Here is a 21875-nt window from a genome sequence, read left to right on the forward strand (position 1 = left end):
TGAGAGGTTTGCTGGTAGACACTAGAAGCCCCTTTGCAGTGGCTGGGAGGCATGGTCAGGGGGCCGAGAGAGATGGACACTCCTAGAAGATGCAGATCAGGGGAAGGGAGGCAAAACTGCCCAGGCAAAGGTCAAGACTGCTGGCCCTGAAGCAAATCTCTTCTTCCTTTCAGTCATGATGGGAAGTCGGAAGCAGGCAAGCGCCCCCTAGTGTCCCATGCTGGGCAAATGTGTAGGTCCCATTGTCATAGGGGCTGTGATGTCCAGTCCCACGCACAGGGGATGGGTCACACAGAGGACACATGGGTACTCTGCCAGCCTGAGATGGGCATAGCGGATGGTTCTGGTCGTCTGGTCTGTAGCTGTGGGGCCACAGGAGTCTTTCTGTAAGTAGCACTTCAGCAGTTACCCTGCATAGCAAAAGAAATTAGAAACGGAAATTGGAAGGATAATGAGAATTATGTAGCTTGTCCAGAAGTGGGGTGTAGCAGTTACCTTCTCACTGGTGGGATGAAACACCGACCAGAAGCAGCTTAGGGAGGAAAGGTTTACTTCAGCTGACAGTTTCAAGGGCTTTCACGTCTCATCATGATGGAGAAGGCATGGCATGAGCAAGATAGCAGCGTGTCACATCTTGTCACATCACTGGGAGCCTGCAGCCAGTGTGACATAGCCCTGAACATCCAGCCAATGGGGCTAATAAACCTCAAGGCCCACCCCCAGTGACACCCCTCTTCAAGCAGGGCTCCACCTCCCAAAGGCCTAGCCAGCCAGTTGAGGATCAAGTCTAAGGCCTAATGATACTGGAAACTGGAGGACGTTTTCCCCTCAAACCACGGCACGGGGGAGGGAGGAGGTCTTAGATTTGCCATGTCTTTCCTGGGGCGATGCTGCAATGTTATTGGAGCAGTGAAACAGAAGTTAGGAAGCAGATGATAGGCTGTCAGAATGGGGACATGTGTCCCGTCCCGGAGAGGCCCGTTCTTCCAGGGCTTCAGCCTGTCCCTGCCTCCCAGGTGGCACTGTAGGGGAAAGTTTAACCCTTTAGGCTCCATTGCCTTAGGGTCCCTATTTCCATTCTGGCCCCAGTGGTGGAGCCCCTCGTTGTGAAGGGACCACACTCGGCACGATGAGTGAAGGGCCAGACCTGCAGACGCTTACCGGCTGAGTCTCAGGCGAGGAGGATGGCCTGTCCCTTCCACAAGCTCTCTGTGTGCCCGCTCCTAGGAAGGCTGTCATGACCTAAGGACACCCGACTCTGTTCCCCTCCACCTTTGGCCTTGCCCTGTTGCTGGCTTGAGATACTGTTGCAGTCTTCTCTGTGTCTGCCACCTGGGGAGAAGGGTGCTTTGGTGTCGCCCTGCACCCTGCCGGGGCTGATCTGTGCTGGACATGCAGCAGTTGATGGATAGGTTTTTACTTCATGGGTGACTAGCAGCCAGTGATGAGAACAGAGATGAGTTACTGTCTGTACCACAGAAATGACACGTTACAGCAACTCCAGCACCTCAGGGGCATCCGACAGCCAGTGTCCATTGCAGGTCACTCATCTCAGTTGTCAGTTGTCCCAGGCTCAGTCGCCTAAGCCTGACATCAGAGAGAGAGGGCTGAGGGTCAGGAGGGAGCAAGCAGGAGTGTACACCACTTTGAAGACACGTCTGCAGAAAGTCCATTAGCATCCATGAGCCACACCCAGCCCATGGCAGATGTGGGGTCAGCAGGGAGGGGAATGGCAAGGACATGTGGCAAAGGGAAGGGATGTGGCGGAGCCACTGTCTGTCTCACACAGGTGCGAGACTGTGAGACCAGGGTCTGAGTGTGTAGGGGACCACTTGTCCGAATGGAGAGAGGAACTCCCAAGTGGAGTAGGTTGGGGACCCAGTGGCATCCTTCACGGATGTGAAGAAGGTGTGTTCTAGCTGATGGCCAGATTTCCTTGCAGATTCTGAAAGCAAAACCTGCAGCTCCGATGGAGGCCCTCGACCCACGCAAAGTGAGCCGTCTACTGTTGAGCAGGAGACGCCGACCTCAGACGATGTCCAGCCGGGAAGCCCCTTGGCCACCGGGACGGATCAGGCTTCCCTGGATGAGCTGGTGTCCTCAGACACTCAGCTGGATGACACAGGTACCAGCAGGCGACCCTGGGGGTGGTGACTCGGGTAGTGGACTGGTGACCTCATTGTTTTTGAATCGCCCACTCCCCACCCTGTCTCCCTTGGCCTGATGGCTGGGTGAGTCCCAGCATTTCTCAGAATTCCCTTCCTGACCTCCCAAGTCTAGCACAGTGAGTAAGTGCAGCGCGTAAGGGGGTCTAGATGTCCTTGGAACATCTTTGAGTTGTCACTGGTGTTCTTCTAGACACAAAACTCTCTAGAGAGGGAGTGTCCAGCTAACCACAGAATGGTAGAGTGGGACATAAGGCAACGGCCTAAATCTTGTGTCAGGTGACCTCTTCCCTGAGAGAAGGAGGGTCAGATGTGTGCTGGGGAGAGGTGGGGTGCTGCAAATATTTGGATCTGGGGTTCAGTGGCTTCTTCTGTGGTCACTGGTCTTGTCCCTCCCTCTGCTACATGTGAGTGATCGTGGGACCAACATCAGGGATACCAGGAGTGTAGAGGGACCTAGCGAGGCATGTTCCACATTGAGTAGACAGTGTGGAGATGGAGTGGGCTGGGGTGGTGGCTTTGATCTGAGTAGACCAGAGCCCTAGACAGCGGGACAGAGGAGAGGGCAGACCGGGTGACAGTCCTGGGGCCTCAGATCCTATCTTCCTCCCAGACTCACTAGCAGGGACTTTAAGCCGTTTTCCAAGACCGCTCTGCAGCTTGGAGAGCCATTCACACGTGAACCCTCGCTAGGGCTGGACTGAGAACTACCTGTTTCTTCAGGAAGTGGGAGGTCATGAATCCAGGTGGGGGGAGAAATCCTCTGAACCTTCTCACTAGGTCTCTGTTCTCCGGTGAAGCAGGCCATCCTGTGCTCTTTGCTGGCTGCCTCTGCCCAGCCTTCCTGCGGGGCTAGCTGGCATCTGCCCAGAGTGTGCTCTGCCCCCGTGGGGTGGCCATGTCTCTCCAGGATCACTTGGCTCGGGCACGCAAATGGGATTTGGAGCATGACTAGTTGTGACCCCCGGGGGAGTTCCCACAGTCACATAGCTGTCACACCTCTCAGCATGCCCAGCGTCTCGGGCAGCAGACCTCACGGCACAGTGGGCGGTGCAGTTCTGATGGCTGTGAGCAGAGCCTTCCTCTGGCACGTGACCCCTGAGCCTCTGCCCCCAGGCTCCTGCTGCTGGTTCTCACTGCATCTTCCCACTCACTCCACTCCACGCGGGAGGTGCAGCTCCAGGCAAGGCCTGCATCTGACCCCAGGGCCTCTTCAGCTGTGTGGCTTTGGAGTGGGGTGGCCTTGTGGGTTTGCTGGAGGCATCACTTTGCCTGCGGAACCTTCTAGACTCAACTTGCTGTCAGATCCGAGGTGTGAGCAGGACAGGGCCCAACAGAGTGAAGGGGAGTGTGTCTCTAGAGGAGAGTAACATGTGCACAGATGGCAGGTAAGGTAGACAGATGTGATCTGTGAAGGGCCAGGGAATGGCTCTGGGGTCAGCAGTACCCGACAAGAAAGTGTACTGCAAGAAAGCATCTGCAGGTGGTACTGGAACGGCAGGTGCGGCGTGTGCCAGAGAGAGCGCTCCCTGGAACTGCCCATGAGCTGGGCCGGGCCCTGAGAGAGACAGCTAAGGAGCAGGAAAGAGCAAGGGACTGAAAGTGACCAAATGTGGCCAGCGCTGGGTTAGGGAGGAGAGATGTCTCTGGGCAACCTTCCCTGGGGGCAAGTGGGGCCCAGGATAGAGGGACAAAGGACTTAGCAACAGAAAGCTATGGGCCATGGTGTGGTGGAGTGGCATCTGCCTGGCCAGTGTCAGGTCTTAGTTCAGGTTTCTCCCTCCCTTGTCTGATAACCTGCAGCTTCCCCACAGGGATTGTCAGCCCCTGGCAGTGGGAGATAACTGTATGTGGGTGACATGTGGACTGACAGAGAACATTATAATAGTGCTGTGTTCGTTTATACAGTGCCAATGGGATGGGACTCTCACTTGAGGAGGGAGGAGGAGAGAAAGAGAGAGAATGCTTATAAATAAATTGAAATAGAATTTTGAGTTTGGGGCTGGAGAGATGGCTTAGCGGCTAAGGCAGTTGCCTACAAAGCCAAAGGGACCTCAGCTCAATTCCCCCGGACCCACGTAAGCCCTATGCACAAGGTGGCACATACGTCTAGAGTTCATTGGCAGTGGCTGCAGGCTCTGGCACGCCCATTCTCTCTCTCTCAAATAAATAAAAAAATATTTTAAAAAATGTTGAGTTTTCTTGAGCAAGTAAAAACAGCAGATTCAGGGGGAGGGCCCGTGGTGTTCAAAGTGAGAGCCAGGCGTCTGGTGGGCTCATTCTTCAGAGCAGCAGCTGGCACACTCATCACTGGCGCTGCTTACAACACGGCTGTCCAGGGCACATGGGGTGCTGAGGGTGCCGTCCTAAGCGCGTGAGCACTCTTCTAAGTGCCGTGTCTGCATCTGCTGGCTTATCTGGAAATAGCCCCAGGAGACTGGCCTCTCCCACGACGACAAGGAGGCACACAGCTCAGTGACTCCTCCATAGAAACAGAAAGACGTTGAGGGTCACATGTCTGACATGAACCTGGCCTGGGACTGAAGGTGACTGAGCTTCTCAGTAAGCTGTGTGAGCGTGGGCAAGTCACCTAACCTCGCTGAGCCTGTTGCAACTGTGAAAAAGACAGTGTAGGGCTGGGAGAGATGGCCTAGCAGCTAAGGCACTTGACTGCAAAGCCAAAGGACCCAGGTTCAGTTCCCTAGAGGTGCACATAAGTCAGATGCACAGGGTGGCACATGCATCTGGAGTTTGATCACAATGCCTGGAGGCCCTGGCATGCCTATTCTCTTTCTCTGTATCTGCCTCTTTCTCTCTCAAGTAAAATAAAAAATTCAAAAAAAAATTTTTATGAAAAAGGAGAAAGGGGGGGGGGGTCACAGCACCCTTCTGGAATCGCTACGTTTGCATGTGGTGATCCCCAGAAAACAGTCCTATCCTCCTAGCCATGGAACACTCGAGGTGTTTGCTGCCACTGGCAGAGTGCTGACGCGTTGCTACAGTCTCACTGTCTGCACGTGTGGCCTCCGCGGTTAGGCCTCGCCTCATCAGTGCCTGTGCTCTGAAGAATGGGGCCACTTGCATTTTGCCATTAAGTTCTGACCCCCCCCACTCCCTGCAGGCCTGGGGTCCTGCTCAAGGCTCTTATCCTTTGCAGTGACTCCAGGTCTGTGTATGAGGCCTGGCCTGGCACACACATCCATCCAGTGACAGAGCAGATTGTCATTTAATGCGGGGGTGTGGGCGGGCGGGGGGGGGGGAGCAGGTAAACTCACTATTTAAGATAATTGCAAGGCAACATTGTAAAATGCTTAATGGATGCTTTAAAAACAGATGGGCTGTTTTTGTCTCCTTACCCATCAGGATACAGCCTGCTGGGTCCTTCAGCCCCCTGCCCCGTCCTGAGCCAGTTGAGGGCATGCCTGCAGGGGTTTTGTCTGGCTCCTGTGTAGCTCTGTGGGAGATGTTCAGCCCTCCTGTGATTGCCAGGGGCCTGGGTTTTGTGGCCCGTCTTTCACCTTTGGCTCCCTTACTTTGGGCCTTTTCCTTACATAAGGGGTGGTTATGACAGGGGGTGACTGAAGCCTGGGGCTGCAGTGTGGCCTCCCGTCTCCCTTGCAGACTCAGGCAGGACAAGCGGCAGATACAAAGCTGTCATCTCTTGTTATTGTGCCACATCCTGCTCCTCCGTGCTGCCGGGAGCTGCTGCACCCGGGCCCTGTCCCTCTGCGCTGAGCTTGTTTTGTAGGAAACAGATGTCACCGACCAGCAGAGACACTCCAGGTTACCAAGTAAATGACTCACGAGAGTCTTGGACCCCTCAGCTCCTCTCCTTGGCCTTGGGCAGTCTGAAACCTCGTGGTGCCCTCACGGGGGCTGTTGTATCGGGAGCCCCAGTGGTGCCTCCTGCTGTCCCCAGACCACGCCTGCCTTCCGGAGGTGCCGAGAAGGTAGCTCTTTTCTCTTACAAATTGGAGCTTCCATGAACTTGGCTGAGACTGGGTTGATACTGAGTACACAGGGCTATCACAGGCCACCCCTAGTTTCCAGAGGCTCTCTTCTTGTCCAGGCAGCAACACTGTGGACGGGATGACCCCCAGGTCTAGTGACACCCTGCAGGCCTGGGATCCTGTGGCTATTGCTTTTTCTCTACAGTGGTTCCAGGTCTGAGGCCTGCTCCCGGCAGAGCCCGGTCACCAGCACTGCCTTTGCGGGCCCACTCTCGAGACCTGCCTCTTCCTGGCTAGCTGGTCACCCTGCTCCAAATCAGTGTGCGTGGAGGACGTGGTGTCTGTGTGTGCAGGGGTAGACTCCGAGGCATGTCGTTGCAACGCAGGAGGATGGGAACACTGTTAGAGGGGCTGGCTGCAGAACCTCGCCTTTAATGTCCTCAGTTTCCCCTGTATGACAGAAGGAGAGAGGTCAGCAGGTGGTAGCAGGAAGGGATTGGTGAGGTAGGAAGTAGAAGTGAGAGCCAGACTGGGCGCTGGAGGAGGATCAACCCGAGTGGGTCACCACATGTGTCTCCCATGTCACTCCTTCCCAAGCACTTGGAAGAAAAAGGCATATGGGTGGTGTCTCTATCAAAGGGGGCGGAGATATCACCAGGGTGGGGTGAGATGGAATCCAGGCAGATGACCTGGGTCACTGTTGGGCTTGCTGTGGAAATGGTGAACCGTAGAGCTGGGGTTGGGTGAAGAGCTGGTGAGAGGGAGAGGCTGGTGGGTGGTCACGGAGCAGGAGGAGGTTTTGGGGGTACGTTGACTCTTCCTGGATGTCCCACCTCCTTGCCCCCACCATCTTATGTGAGCCCCCATGTTACAGCAGGTAGGGGTGCCTCAAGCTGGACACAGAAAACGCATAGCTGCTGATGTGAGGGTCTTGATGTGTCAAACACACACTTTATTATTATCCCCCAAGGCAACTCAGGCCTCCTCCTATTTTGTTTTGAAGTAGGGGTTCAGTCTTATCCCAGATCCAGGTTCTGATCCTCATGCTTCAATGTCCTCCAGAGAGCTGGGGTCCCGCGGGTGTCCCCGTATGCCCCACCTCACTGTCACTTTTTGCTGAAGCCTGGAATTCTGGAATTCATCCTGTGAAGGGGTAGTGTCATTAGCATAGGTCCACAACACTATTAAATGGAAGCACAGAGAGGTGTATCACTAAGCAAGGTCACCGAATAAGTGTTACAGCAACTTGAGCCTGGCTTCTCTTACTCAGAGCCTGCCTTGCTGGCCGTGCAGTTAGGCAAGAAGGGCCCGAGGCGCTGGGTGGGAGGACGGTCAGCCACGCTCCAGTGACGGCCGACTCCCTCCCCTCTGCTGCGGGCGGTTCTCTTGACTGCTGAATGCATAGTCAAGTCCACACACGAAGGGACCCCTGTGTATCTGTTCTCCCTCAACCTCCCTGCTGGCCAACCACAGTCCTGGAAACAGCTTGTGAATGCTCCATTTTGCCTTTGAACCAGCCAAGATGCCGTCTGCATCCAGTGGGGAAGAAGCTGACGCTGGCAGCCGCCTGCCCGTCACTGACGAGCTCTCTGAAGCCTTAGCCGGGTCGGACTCCCTGGATGACCCCCCCAGGCCCCTGGAGAGACCTGCGGGCCAGCTCCCCAGCCCTCCTCTGCTGCCCACCCCTCCACCCAAGGCCAGCTGCAAAGCCACAAAAAATGTCCCAGGTGGGTCTGCATGCGTCCTGTCGATCTTTCTCCTTCCTCTCGTCTGTCCATCCATCCCTCCACTCCTATTGCCATCCATCCAGTCATCCATACAACATCCCTCCTTCCTCCTTCGGGGATGTCTGCCCATCTGTCCATCCATCCCTTCTTCCTTCCTTTTATCCACCATCACTTCCTCCCTCCTTCCTCTCCTTCTATCTATCTGTCTGCTCACTGGTTCTTTCTTGTTCCCTCCATCCCTCTTCTTTGTTTTATATCCATCTGTCCGCCCATGTGTCTGTCTGTCTATCCATTTATTCAGCCATCCATCTGCATTCTCAGGCCCTTGTCTGGGCTCCAGTTCTGGGCTAATTCTCATCTTTTGCTTCCATAACTGGGCTCTGTGGGCTGGGGAAATAGTTCTTACAAGGGCCGTGGTTGTTGGCCACAGACTTCTTTTTTAAAAATATTTTCACCGATTCATTTGCAAGCAGAGAGATAGAAGAGAGACAGAGAGATGGAGAAGATGGGTACACCAGGGTCTCCAGCTGCTACAAATGAACTCTAGATGCATGTGCCACTGTGCATCTGGGGAATAGAACTCAAGTTGTTAGGCTTTGTAGGCGAATGCCTTCATCGCTGAGCTATCTCTCCAGCCCGGGCACAGTCGTCTTGATCTCCCTTTTGCAGATGGCAGGGTCTCTACAGAAGTTAAAGGGAGAATTTTCCAGACCCTGAACCCAAGGCATGCAGCCAGACCTCAGGTCAGGGCTTTCCTTCTGCCACCCAGACAGCCATGTGTCAGCCGGCCGTGTGTCTGTCCTACTTCTACACTCCCCAAAGGCACCCCTTGCCCTCTTGCCAACCCATGGCTCTGCCCACCCAGCAAGGCAGAGCCAGGCATAGGCACTGGAGCCCGAGTGGGCATCCGAGTAGAGCACAGCTGGCTAGAAGCCCCTTTGTTGCCCACCCTCCTGCTTTCTCTAGCTCACGCCTCAAGGCTTAGCTGATGCCAGGATCGGGATGTCAACAGTTACTTGTTGGCCGTGGGCATGTCTTGTCCAGTTACTGCTGGGAACAGGCGCCTGTGATGGCCTCAGAGAGGGAGACCGTGCATTGAGTGGTGGCTACTTGTTTTGTTTTTACATGTATGTGGTGTGCATCACACCACGGGGGTATTTGGGTGCATGCGTGCGTGTGCGCGCGCGCGCGCGCGTGTGTGTGTATGCACACACATGGAGGCTTGGGACAGCCTCAGGAGTGCTGCCCACCTCTTTTGGAAACAGGGTTACCTCTTAGCCTATAGCTCACCAACTAGGTGAGACTGGCTAGCCACTGAACTACAAGGATCCTTCTGTCTTTGCCTCCCCAGCATTCAGGTTAACAGGTGTGTGCCACCAGGATGCCTGACAGTTTTGACACGGGTACTGCAGATAGAACGCATGCCATGTGGCGTGAACGTTAGCCACTAAGCCATTGCAATGGTGGCTGTTTTAATGAGCACGATGTCACATGCTGCCTTTGGAACCAGGGGACACGAAAGGACAGCCAGGGCCGAGCCACCATCTATGAAGTCACTGAGTATATAGAAGATCCCTCACTGAGCCTGAGGGCCAATCCTTGAGGGACCCGCGGGGTGTCTCACACACTTTAGGAAACGGAGGCTCAGAAAAGCATGGTAACTTGTTCCAAGACCCACAGCTGATGTAGATTCAAACCCGGTTCTGGACGGGAGGCAAGTAGGCTCGATAGGAAGCTGCCTGAAAACAAGACCTGGTCCTACTGTGGGCCAGCAGCCTTGTCTCATTACCTCACATCCCGCCGCCTCCCAGTCTCTGGGAGAGACCCTGCCACCCTGGGGTGTCAGCTGCTGCCACAGTGGGGGCATGAGCTCAGGAGGGTGGCCTCACTCCACTGCTCTGATCTGGAGCCTTCAGTGCCATTTCCAAGCTGGGGTGAACAAATGCCCTAGGGTATTCTTTGGGGAAAATGCTTTCTGTGGTCTATTTTCCTCTTCACTTAATAAAAATGGAGCATTGAAGACCAACCTAATCTTTTTAATTTTTAATTTATTACTGTGTAGGCACATGCATGCACGTGCATACCACAGTGTGTGTGGAGGTCAGAGGACAACCCCAGACTGTTCATCCACCTTGTTTTGAGATAGGGCCTCTCTTGTTTGGCACTGGGAACACTAGACTAGCTAGCCCCCAAGCTTCTGGATTCTTCTGACTCTGCCTTCCATTGCCACCAGTACATTTGGATTACAGATGTGTGCACTGTGTTGTGTCTGCCTTGATATGGAAGCTGGAGATCCAGGCTGGTTTGAACGCATGCAAAGCAAACACACTTAGCCCTGAACCATCTCTGCAGCCCCAACAGTGTCTTCCTGTCTCAGGACCATAGAGCTAGAGTCAAAGGCGAGGCTGCGTGTGGGGCTTCTCAGGGTGGGGCTGCGTGTTAGAGTGTTAGAGTGTTAGGGTGAGGTGCCTGCCAGCACTCCTGGACCTGCTGCCCTCCTGCTCAGACGCTCCTTACCTGGCTTCCAGGTTAAGGCTTTTGTGGTGGTTTGAATGAAACGCTCCCCCTAGGCTTTTGAATAGTTGGTCCTCAGCTGGTTGCAATTTGAGAAAGTTGTCCTGCCTGTGGGAGGTAGAGACTTTCTGGAGGAGGTGTGTTGCTTGGGCTGTTGTAGCCCAAGTCCCTCCTGCCAGCGTCAGGAGCTCGCTCTTGCTGCTGTTCGCAGCTGTTGTGACAAGACGCGATCCCCAGCCTCCACTCTGTGCTGCTTCTCCAGCCATGGCAACTTTTTGTTGTTGTTTTTTCGAGGCAGGGTCTCACTCTAGCTCAGGCTGACCTGGAATTCGCTACGGAGTCTCAGGGTGGCCTCAAACTCATGGCGATTCTCCTACCTCTGCCTCCCAAGTGCTGGGATTAAAGGCGTGTGCCACCCCACCCAATGACAATTTTTTTTAAGGCTATAAATTGAAACCCTTGCAGCCATCTGTTGCTTTTGGTTGGTTGTTTTGTCCCAGCTACAAGAAGGTAACTGGTATAGCCTTCTCATAGGAAAACTCAGTTTATGCTCCACCATCTTCTGGAGAGACAGCTCCATCCCATGGCAACTTGTGCCCCCACTTGGGAGTGTTTTCCACAACATCTTACCATATCTAGTGGGTTGTATGTTGTTACCCAAAATTCATGCCCACCTGGAACTTCAGGACATGACCTTATTAAAGTTAACACTGAGTTCAAGTCTTGCATTATGGTGGGCCCTGGATTCCAGGAGGGTGTCCTTGTAAAATCCACAGACAAACACAGAGAACAGTAATAGTGACGTGCCTCTAAGCCAATAATACCATGAATTGCCAGGAAGCCCCCAGAAGCCAGGAGAGGGACATGGGATGGCCCCCTCAAAGTGCTTAGGGCATTCATCCCACCCACACCTTGACTTTGGATGTCTGGTCTCTAGACCTGAGAGAGCGGTCCTGTCATTTGAAGCCGCTGCTTGTGGTCATTTGTGACTTCAGCCCCAGGGCTTAGATGTGCCTTGTCTCTCGGTGTCTGCCTTTTCACCCTCTGCTCCCTAGATGGCACCCTGCCTCTATTACCAGTCAAATGAGTGCAGCCATTGTGTCTGCAATGGTGCCAAGCAAGGGCAGGTGACTGTGCTACGGGATGAGGGACTGCTTGAACTAGCGCTGTGGGCTCTGCATCCCTGCAATGAATCAAACGCTTGGCCTTGGACTGGTGTGACCACACACATTAGAGTAAAAAAAATAAAGTGACAGATCACACTATTTTGCATTTTGTAGCTACCTTCATGACACTTCCCTTCCCAAGCCACTGAATCCTGAAGCAATTTAAAGTCATCAGATAAGGCATTGGGTGCCTCGCTCTCTCCTAGCTAATGTGCACATGTATCCCGCCCTTCTGGAATGTCTCAGCCCGGGGATCTTCCAGCCTCCCCCATGCTGGGCATGCTCAGACTCCGACTGCACTTTGCCTTCCCAGTGGCCCTCTGGTGTTCACACCGCTTATTCTGGGTCCGCAGGCACCGTCCCCAGCCTGTCCATCCTCTTCTGTCTGACTTGTACCCTCCTTTCAGTGGGATCATCTTATTCTGACATGTTGTTGATCGGCAGGGGCCTGAACTGGGAAGCAGTTACGGGCTGAGGACTTCTGCTCAAATTCCTTAAGGCTGAGACCACATCTTGGTGGCTCATTCTTAACTTTCCTTTCCTTCTTGGGTCATGTTGCTCCCACACATGTGGGCTAGGTGACAGCAGAGGAAAGCCCTGACTGGGCCCCAGTGTACAGGGCACCGGGAACACAGCCACTTACCACTCAGGCACATCCTTGCCTGAGTCAGGGGCCTATGTGTCTGGCTTTATACCAGCCACTATGACGGAGTCACTGAGTGGTCTATAAGCAGTGAGTTTGTTTCTTATAGTACTGGAGGGTGGAATCCCAAGACCGACTGGATCCTACATCTGGCTTTCTGTGGCTGCTAACTGAGCCCTGGTCATCTCCCACTTAGCCATCACCAGGCCTCAACTGAGCCTTCTTGTCCCAAGACTACAGAGCTGGAGTCAGGGTAGATGCCGTGTGTGTGTTGGCTCTGTGTGTGTGTGTGTGTGTGTGTATAAAATATATATAATAATATAATAAATAAATATATATTTATTTATTTGTATGTATGTGTATGTGGTTGTGCGTGTTGTGTGTGGGTGTGTATGCATTCACGTGTGTAGGTGCATGTTTGTGTGCAGGAATATGTGAACATGTGTGCATGTGTGCGGAGGCCAGAGGGCAACGTCTCAGTCGCTTCACCGCTTTCTCCCTTATTGAGGCAGGGGTTCTGACGTGAACCCCGAGCTCACCAGGCTGGCTGGTCTACCTAGCCAGCTTGCCCCGGGGATCCTGTGTCTACTTGCCAAGTGCTGGAGTTACGTGCAGGCTGCTACACTGCAGGCATTGATGGGGGGGGGTGATGAGATTCTGAACCCCTGGGCCTCACATTCACTTAGCAAGCGTTTTAGCCATTTAGGCGTCCCCCTGGCCGCTCTGGCCCTTTCTGCAAAGTCTTCGTGGTGAGCACGCCCTAACTCAAGGGTGGAAGTGGGCACTCCTCTTTCACTGCTGCCCCCCTTCCTACGAATCCAGGAGACCCCTCCCCCCTTGCGCCGCTGCCTGAGCTCCGAGGCAGGTGAGCTTTCCCTACTTGGGTCCTGCTGTGACATTCTGCTTTGCTGCAAGGGTCCCAACGTTTCTGCCAAGTGCACTTCGAGGCACATCCCTCCTAGAAGCACACCTCTGGCCAGCTGTGAGCTTGATCCCTCCTTTCAGGAATGGAAGTGGTAAGAGGAGCGCTTGGCACCTCTCAGCCCACCGGGTGGGCAGAGTGCGCCACAGAGCGACTGAGTGACGCAGCTGGCCGTGTCTGCTCCCGGGCGTTTCTGTCTTTATCCAGTGGCACTGGGGCTGCTCATGTATGTGTGGAACTGCACTGTGGCCACACCAGGTGCGCGCAGATGAGCCACAGAGCCTCCCTGTTGCTGTCCTTGTGATGTGTCTCATGGAGTACTGGACAAGGAGTACAGGCAGTGCTGGCTAGCAATGGCCTAGGGTGACCCCCAGGATGCTCGAGTGGGGAGCACTTAGGGCGCCATTGGCATAACTAGCAGGTGTGATCTGGGCCTGCATCTCGCATGGCTCGTCTTTCAGGTCGAGCACAACGCCCACCTGTCCACAAAGCTCCCACCCTCTCCCTGGTGTCCTCTGCTTCCATTCGGGCTGGCTGACCCCTGCCTGTCTGTGTGTCAAGGACCCGAGCTCTTTGTTGCTGGCTTGGCTTTGCCTGGTAAAAGCAGATATTCTGGAAGAAGGCTGCTGTGGTCAGTTTCACGCTCCTGACATGAACCTCCAAACCAGACACAGTTTATGGAAGGAGAGGAATTCATTCCAGGCTTACAGATCCAGGGAAAGTTTTATAATGGTGAAAAAGAGAATCCCACCAGCAGCACACAAGCAAGTGCCCTCCAGGAACCCCAGGCAGAATTCAGCCTGCTTTCTGCATAGCTCAGACTGGAATTCCAGATTTTTCCTCAAACACCCCTTAGGGCTGGGTCCTAGGATCCACCCACAGGGATACCTCCTCCAGCCAGGTGGCTGGAGATCTAAATTACAAGTTTTAATAAACTCTTGAATCTGTTGAGGGGCATCCATTGAAACTATCACAAAGGCTAAGTCACAAAAATCCTCAGAAAGACTTAGTTTCCCTTTATTTACACATTTTTATTTATGAAACAGAGAGAGAGAGAAAACGCCAGGGCCTCCAGCCCTGAACTCCAGATGCATGTGCCACCTTGTGCATCGTTACATGGTCCTGAGGAATCAAACCTCAGTCCTTTGGCTTTGTAGGCAAATGTATTAACTGCTAAGCCATCTCTCCAGCCTCTTTTTGCTTTTGAGGTGTGTGTGTGTGTGTGTGTGTGTGTGTGTTTGTGTGTGTGTATGTATGTGTTCATTGACATTGTGTTCACTTTCTTTCTGTGTTTAGGGAAGAAAAGCGACCTTTTTCTTGCTATTTGGATTAACAAAATACAGATTTTTCTTCACAGCTGAGGGAAGTTTGGGAATGAAGGTGCGCAGGAAGCCATAAGGGGAGCTGGGCTCCCAGCCCACTGCTGAACTTCCACTGGTCAACCATGTTTGGGAGCCAGTGACCATCTGCAGACCTCTGAGAACCCAGGCCCTTGCCCAGGCCCCACGTGCTGACAAGAGTCAGGCTGGGACTGGAAGTCAGAACTGTAAGACAAGCCCTGTCTGGGGTGGTTCTGAGGACCTCGTGCCCGCTTGGTCTTAAAATCCATGCTCTGCACATATTTCCCAAAGGGAGGAGAGCAGGCTCCCTTTGTTAGGTTTCATGTCCATTTGGACTCCTCTTTGAAGTCACTGTAAACGACACACGTTTATTCCACAACGTTTCAGAGCCAGGGGCAAGAAAGCCACCCCAGCAGAGTAACTCCCCTGTCTGGCGGGAGGTGGGGAGTTCGGGCTGAGTGCCAGGGCTCCGTACCAGGGTGGGATTCAGTGAAGGCCTCACTTAGGAAGGGGTACTGTCGCAGAAGATGGGTGGAGCCTTGCAGAGCTAAGTGGGGCTGCGGGACATCTTCAAGAGCTAGAAAGCGGTGTGGAGAGATTGCTTAGTGGGTAGAGTGCTTGCCATGCAAGCATGAGAACCCGAGCTCTGAGCCACAGCGCCCATGTCAAACCAGGGTCCTGTGGCATGCACCTTTAATCCCAGCACCAAGGAGGCAGGGGCAGAATGATCCCTGGGGCTTGCTAGCTAGCTATGCTAGCCAAATTAGCTCTGGGTTTAGTGAGAAGTCCCATCTCAAAAAATAAGGGAGGGCAATTGGGGAAGACATCTGATGTGGACCTTTGGCCTCCACATGCGTGTGCACACACAAACACACGAACCCCTCCACACACAGAGGAACCTGGGAAGATCGTCATGAGCTGGAGTGGAGAGAATGAGGTGGCATCAGGGAGGAAACGAAGCCAGGGGACTGAGCAGAACAGCCCTGGGGACTCGGTGACTGAGCCACGAGTTTGAATCATGCCCTAAGGAAAGGCATGATGGGATTGGCCTTCCAGAAAGACCCGCTGACTTCAGTGTGGGGAGAAGGAAGAGGATGGGAACCGACGATGGGAAGGAGGGCAGTGGCAGAGGACAGCTGCAGGCCTTGGCATGTGCTGTGGGTCACACAGGGCAAAGCTTGGCTCCAGGAAGTGGGAAGGAGCACAGTTTGCACTCCCAGCCTTGCAGAGGGACGTTGGCTCTGACATCGCAGAGCTCTGCCTCGTGGGGTGGGGATTGGGCAGAGGTTTCTATTCTGCAGGCAGAACACTGTGACCCAGTGACTGCACGTGAGTCTGGCTGCCTGGCTGGGAGGCAGGGATGCAGGGTCCATCCTTTGCTCCCCTTTCTCAGCAAGGCTTTGGCCCCCACGTGAAGGGTGATGTTCTTGTGGGTTCCTCCTGCACCCCAGGCCAAGCCGTGCTCTTCCAAGGCTCCAGCATGAAGACTACTGACCCGGCCCTCCGAGGACAGCTTGCCACCCCCACAGGGTCCCCACATCTCACCACTGTCCACCGGCCGCTGCCCCCCAGCCGTGTGATTGAGGAGCTACACAGGGCACTGGCCACAAAACACCGTCAGGACAGGTAAGGCTTTGCCCCTAGACTGCCACACCTGTGTCCCGAGTCCCCAGCAGGGCCCAACTCCTCACAGACCCTCGCCTGTGTGGTCACTCAGGGTTCTAGTGGGTGTTCACACTCTGGCTGGGACCATCTTGAAATTCCCACTAGGATAGAGGATGCACACAGGGGATCCTGGCCTTGAGACTCCTCTCTCCCTCCCCACAGTGCCCTGCTCAGGTTGTGGAGTTGGAGGCTCCACAGAGAGATGCTAGGGGAGAAGGCTCTGCTTTGTCCGGCTTTGAAGGCCACCTGGGTTGAATGTTGAGAATGCAAAGAAGTCTGTGCACACACTCTTCGACTTGATAACTTGGTGCTCACAGTGTGAAAGGAAGGGGCTCATGGGAGGAGAGAGAGGTCACAGGTGGGAAGGAAAGGGTCTTATGGGAAGAGAGAGAGGTCACAGGTGGGAAGGGGCTCATGGGAGGAGAGAGAGGACACAGGTGGGAAGGAAAGCGGCTCATGGAAGAGAGAGAGGGCACAGGTGGGAAGTTAACGAGCTCATTGGAGGAGAGAGAGGTCACAGGTGGGAAGTTAACGAGCTCATTGGAGGAGAGAGAGGGCACAGGTGGGAAGTTAATGAGCTCATTGGAGGAGAGAGAGGGCACAGGTGGGAAGTTAACGAGCTCATTGGAGGAGAGAGAGGGCACAGGTGGGAAGTTAACGAGCTCATTGGAGGAGAGAGAGGTCACAGGTGGGAAGTTAACGAGCTCATTGGAGGAGAGAGAGGTCACAGGTGGGAAGTTAACGAGCTCATTGGAGGAGAGGTCACAGGTGGGAAGTTAACGAGCTCATTGGAGGAGAGAGAGGTCACAGGTGGGAAGTTAACGAGCTCCTTGGAGGAGAGAGAGGTCACAGGTGGGGAGTTAACGAGCTCATTGGAGGAGAGAGAGGGCACAGGTGGGAAGTTAACGAGCTCATTGGAGGAGAGAGAGGGCACAGGTGGGAAGTTAACAAGCTCATTGGAGGAGAGAGAGGGCACAGGTGGGAATTTAACAAGCTCATTGGAGGAGAGGTCACAGGTGGGAATTTAACAAGCTCATTGGAGGAGAGGTCACAGGTGGGAAGTTAACGAGCTCATTGGAGGAGAGAGAGGTCACAGGTGGGAATTTAACAAGCTCATTGGAGGAGAGGTCACAGGTGGGAATTTAACAAGCTCATTGGAGGAGAGGTCACAGGTGGGAAGTTAACGAGCTCATTGGAGGAGAGAGAGGGCACAGGTGGGAAGTTAACAAGCTCATTGGAGGAGAGAGAGGGCACAGGTGGGAATTTAACAAGCTCATTGGAGGAGAGGTCACAGGTGGGAATTTAACAAGCTCATTGGAGGAGAGGTCACAGGTGGGAAGTTAACGAGCTCATTGGAGGAGAGAGAGGGAACAGGTGGGAATTTAACAAGCTCATTGGAGGAGAGGTCACAGGTGGGAAGTTAACGAGCTCATTGGAGGAGAGAGAGGGCACAGGTGGGAAGTTAACGAGCTCATTGGAGAAGAGAGAGGTCACAGGTGGGAAGGAAAGGGGCTCATTGGAGGAGAGAGAGGTCACAGGTGGGAAGTTAACGAGCTCATTGGAGGAGAGGTCACAGGTGGGAAGTTAACGAACTCATTGGAGAAGAGAGAGGTCACAGGTGGGAAGGAAAGGGGCTCATTGGAGGAGAGAGAGGTCACAGGTGGGAAGTTAACGAGCTCATTGGAGGAGAGGTCACAGGTGGGAAGTTAACGAACTCATTGGAGAAGAGAGAGGTCACAGGTGGGAAGTTAACGAACTCATTGGAGGAGAGAGAGGTCACAGGTGGGAAGTTAACAAGCTCATTGGAGAGGGCACAGGTGGGAAGTTAACGAGCTCATTGGAGGAGAGGTCACAGGTGGGAAGTTAATGAGCTCATTGGAGGAGAGAGAGGTCACAGGTGGGAAGGAAAGGGGCTCATTGGAGGAGAGAGAGGGCACAGGTGGGAAGTTAACGAGCTCATTGGAGAAGAGAGGTCACAGGTGGGAAGTTAACGAGCTCATTGGAGGAGAGAGGTCACAGGTGGGAAGTTAACGAACTCATTGGAGAAGAGAGAGGTCACAGGTGGGAAGTTAACGAGCTCATTGGAGGAGAGAGGTCACAGGTGGGAAGTTAACGAACTCATTGGAGGAGAGAGGTCACAGGTGGGAAGTTAACGAACTCATTGGAGAAGAGAGGTCACAGGTGGGAAGTTAACGAGCTCATTGGAGGAGAGGTCACAAGTATGAAGTTAACGAGCTCATTGGAGGAGAGAGGTCACAGGTGGGAAGTTAATGAGCTCATTGGAGGAGAGAGAGGGCACAGGTGGGAAGTTAACGAGCTCATTGGAGGAGAGAGAGGGCACAGGTGGGAAGTTAACGAGCTCATTGGAGGAGAGAGAGGTCACAAGTATGAAGTTAACGAGCTCATTGGAGGAGAGAGGTCACAGGTGGGAAGTTAACGAGCTCATTGGAGGAGAGAGAGGGCACAGGTGTGATGTTGAAAAGGTCATTGGAGGAGAGGTGAGTCATGGTACTCATGCATGGTTTGGTGGGATGTTAGAAGAACAGACACCCTGTCCATCCCTCAAGCCCTTCACCCTGCTGTGTGGCTGCCTGTATGTGTTGGCAGGGCTTAGTACAAACATGTCATCGGCTTTTCAAGCAGGACAGCCTACAAAGCCACGTGCTCCCGTGCTCCCGCCAGTACTCCTTGCCCAGAGGCCCAGGACAGAAGTTGAGAACGCATGCACGGCAGCCTTTTCCACGGTCTTTATGAGGCCATGAGTGCTTACCCACGCAATCTTGCTGACTTAGCTTTCCAGGCCGGGAGAGCAGAGGGTCTCCAAAGAAGCGGATAGATGTGCGGCTGTCCAGGACGTCCAGCATGGAGCGAGGAAAGGAGCGGGAGGAGGCCTGGAGCTTCGACGGGGCCTCGGAGCACAAGTGGACTGGCACCAAGGACTCCGAGGAGAACAAAGAGAACCTGATCCTGAGCTCTGAGCTCGAGGACAATCTGCTCCTGTATCAGGATGAGGAGGTGCTCAACGACTCCGTCATCTCTGGTGAGGAGGAGGGACAGCCAGGGGAGGACCCTGGTGAGGAGAGAGAGGGTTAGCGGAGGATCTCAGGCAGCACAGTGCCCTTGAGCATGGAGTCCAGGGTCATGCTGACATTAGCACTTCTCTGGTAGCCACTGGTTGGGTGGTGGCCACTATGTAGTGAGAATTTCCATAGTTGTATCCAGGTTTGGCCGGAGCATGGGAGACACGGAAGAGCTATATTGTATCTGCAGGGTTGAGATTTGGACCTTCATTTTTTTATGTGTAGTGCTGTGAGTAACCTTGAGCTGTCACCCCCGAGGATGACATTGGCCAAAGGTGGAAATTCGAATTAAATAAAAACAAGGTGAGCTGTGGCAGAAAGGAAGAGAGAAAGGTTGCCCAATGAATGGCTAGATCCTAAACAGCCCTACCAGAAGCTGTGTGAACTCTTCAGCTCTACTTTCCGTCAGAGAACCCAGACAGGTCTCCTGGGCAGGTCATGTCATGTCCAGGCCCTTGTGGGCAGTGACTGCCTCTGCCTTGTTGTGTCTTGAATGTGAAATGCTCACAGCTCCTCCATGGGCTCACGTGCTTGAGCACTTGGTCTCCAGCTGGGGGTGGGCTTTCAGGCTTAATATCTCATCCCCACTTCCTGTCCATTTCTGCTTCTGGACTGCGGATACAGTGTGGCCACCACGCACACTACGTCTGCCATGCCCCTCCCTGCCACAGTGAGCTGTGCCCCAAACAGAGCCAATATAAACCCTTCTTCCCTTACATTGCTTCTGGTCAGGTCTTCGATCAGAGCAATAAGAAAAATAACAAATACACTCACCCAGCTGTTATAGCGACTAATGACAATTGTGCACGTGGCTTTCAGTGGAGGTTAACAGACAAGGCCGCGTTGGGAGGGGAGACCCTAAGATAAAAGTGGCTTGCAGGAGGATGTCCTGGGGACCTGGTGGTGCAGGCATTTGACGGCATGGTGAATGCTCTCTGGAGAGAGGCTGCACTCAGGCGGTTCCCAATGTAGCCTAAATGTCAAGATGTCTCTCAGCACCTGTGGGGTTTCTTCCCTAGGAACACATGAAAAGTGAAGCCTAAGGCATGTGTGTCATTTGAGCACCATCTTAAGTGCTGGGAGAGTGCATGGACAGGCCTCTTGTGATTTTTCCCTCTGTAGGTTGAAAGGTCACCTGTGGGGAGGTGAGGACCCACCTGAGTTTGTCACTGTGTTGAATTTACAGATCACAGGTGGTCACTGTCTTTTCTTGCTGGGAATAGAGCATCCACCTCCCTGTGGACACCAGGTGGCGCTGCGCACACACAGAATGCAGGATGCTTAGGGACCTAGGTCTCTGGCAAACCGGTGGACAGTTTGTGGCACTGTGGATGTGTGTGACTGACGCTTTGGTTGTCCTCACTGAACACCAAATATCAGAGCTTGCTGGGGTGGGACTCGGGTCAGTGACAGACCTGTGCTGCCTTAAACCTTTCCTTGTGAAGTGCTCCCTGCACTTTATTCAGGTACATTGACCAGTGAGTGTCCTCAGGTGCTCGGTCTGATGACCCTGGTGGTACCTCATGGCAGCTACTACTATTCACCCGTCTCTCTCTTTGAGGGAACCAAGAAGAAAGGAAAGGAATCCAGGTTTCTGGCTCCACAGAGGAGGTCCCAAGGCCATAGCCACCCCTCACCCCTCTTTTGCAGGGGCTAGGTACCTCGGAGTGAATGACAAATGTGTGCAGGCCAAGATTACTCTGTGATTTCTCCATCTTAGAGCAGTGCTTCCCAGGCCAGCTGCCTGCTTTCAAAGGCACGCATGGGGTCCTCCCTGGAGGACCTGGTTGGCTGTCCCGGGGCCTGACCTCTGTGCTTTCCAGACTCTGGGGGTGTGAAGGCCAGCGCAGTGTAGGGCCCTGGCTGGACGGTTCATCTAGCTCTGGATAAACACACATTGGGTGCTGTGAAGGTGGCTGTATTATGGGCCTCACCTGCCCTCAGGTGGCTTGCAGGCAGCTGTCCTCGAGCCTGTGAGTGACGGAGGAGGAGATGGCTCACCTCCAGCCAGCTGGAGGCCTTGACTAATCTGAGAAGGAATCTCTAGTTTCCCAGAAGTTCAGTCAAGAGTGACCCTGGCCCTGCCTGAGCTCTCCTCCCCCGCCGCTTGGACTTGCTGCCCTCAAAGCTGGGGCAGTCAAGTCTAATTCCTGAATACCCTTTTTCAGATGTCTTGTTGTCAATATGAAAATTACTACTCCTGTTGAGTGTAGATTTTACATCCTGAAACCTGACCGGATGTGGTTTTGTCTCAAGAGTGTTTGGGTGACGTTCAGAGATTCCTCTGCGCAAGATCGTGCCATCAGCAGACGGTTTCCATCCATCCCTTCCCCGTTGGGATGTTTTGATTTCTTGTGTAATTGTATTGGCTAGAACTTTCAGTACAGAGTTGAGTAGAGGCCTCTGAGCCTCATTCTTGACCTTGTAGGAGAGATTTCACCTTGTCATCGAGTGTGTTGATGGTGGGCTTTCCACTGTGGCTTCTGTGATGCTGAGGGGCATTTGCTTATGGCCGCCTGGAGCTGCCCAGCAGCACAGAGAGCGCTCCACACAAGGTTGCCATGGCTCAGCTGTGCTAGGCATCATGCCAAGCCCACTGGCCACCTTGGCCCATCCAGTTCTCAGCATAGCTGCTAGGTCTACAAAATTCGCAGGCCAGTGTCCTGCTCCTCTGGAGGCTGCTTTGCAGAATGCATGCCTGTC

The 21875-nt window shown here is 53.8% G+C and overlaps 1 protein-coding gene across 1 annotated transcript in view; it reads left to right on the forward strand.

Moving 5' to 3' along the window:
• Phactr3 (phosphatase and actin regulator 3) overlaps positions 1-21875 on the forward strand; it is a 182816-nt gene that overhangs the window by 116981 nt on the left and 43960 nt on the right. The window contains exons 4-7 of the mRNA XM_004669481.2: positions 1943-2125; positions 7633-7842; positions 15879-16053; positions 18885-19132. Of these exons, the coding sequence (XP_004669538.1) occupies positions 1943-2125; positions 7633-7842; positions 15879-16053; positions 18885-19132 (816 nt within the window). The remainder of the gene's footprint in view (positions 1-1942; positions 2126-7632; positions 7843-15878; positions 16054-18884; positions 19133-21875) is intronic.

Source organism: Jaculus jaculus, chromosome 8 (genome assembly GCF_020740685.1).
Source record: "Jaculus jaculus isolate mJacJac1 chromosome 8, mJacJac1.mat.Y.cur, whole genome shotgun sequence".
NCBI lineage: Eukaryota > Metazoa > Chordata > Mammalia > Rodentia > Dipodidae > Jaculus > Jaculus jaculus.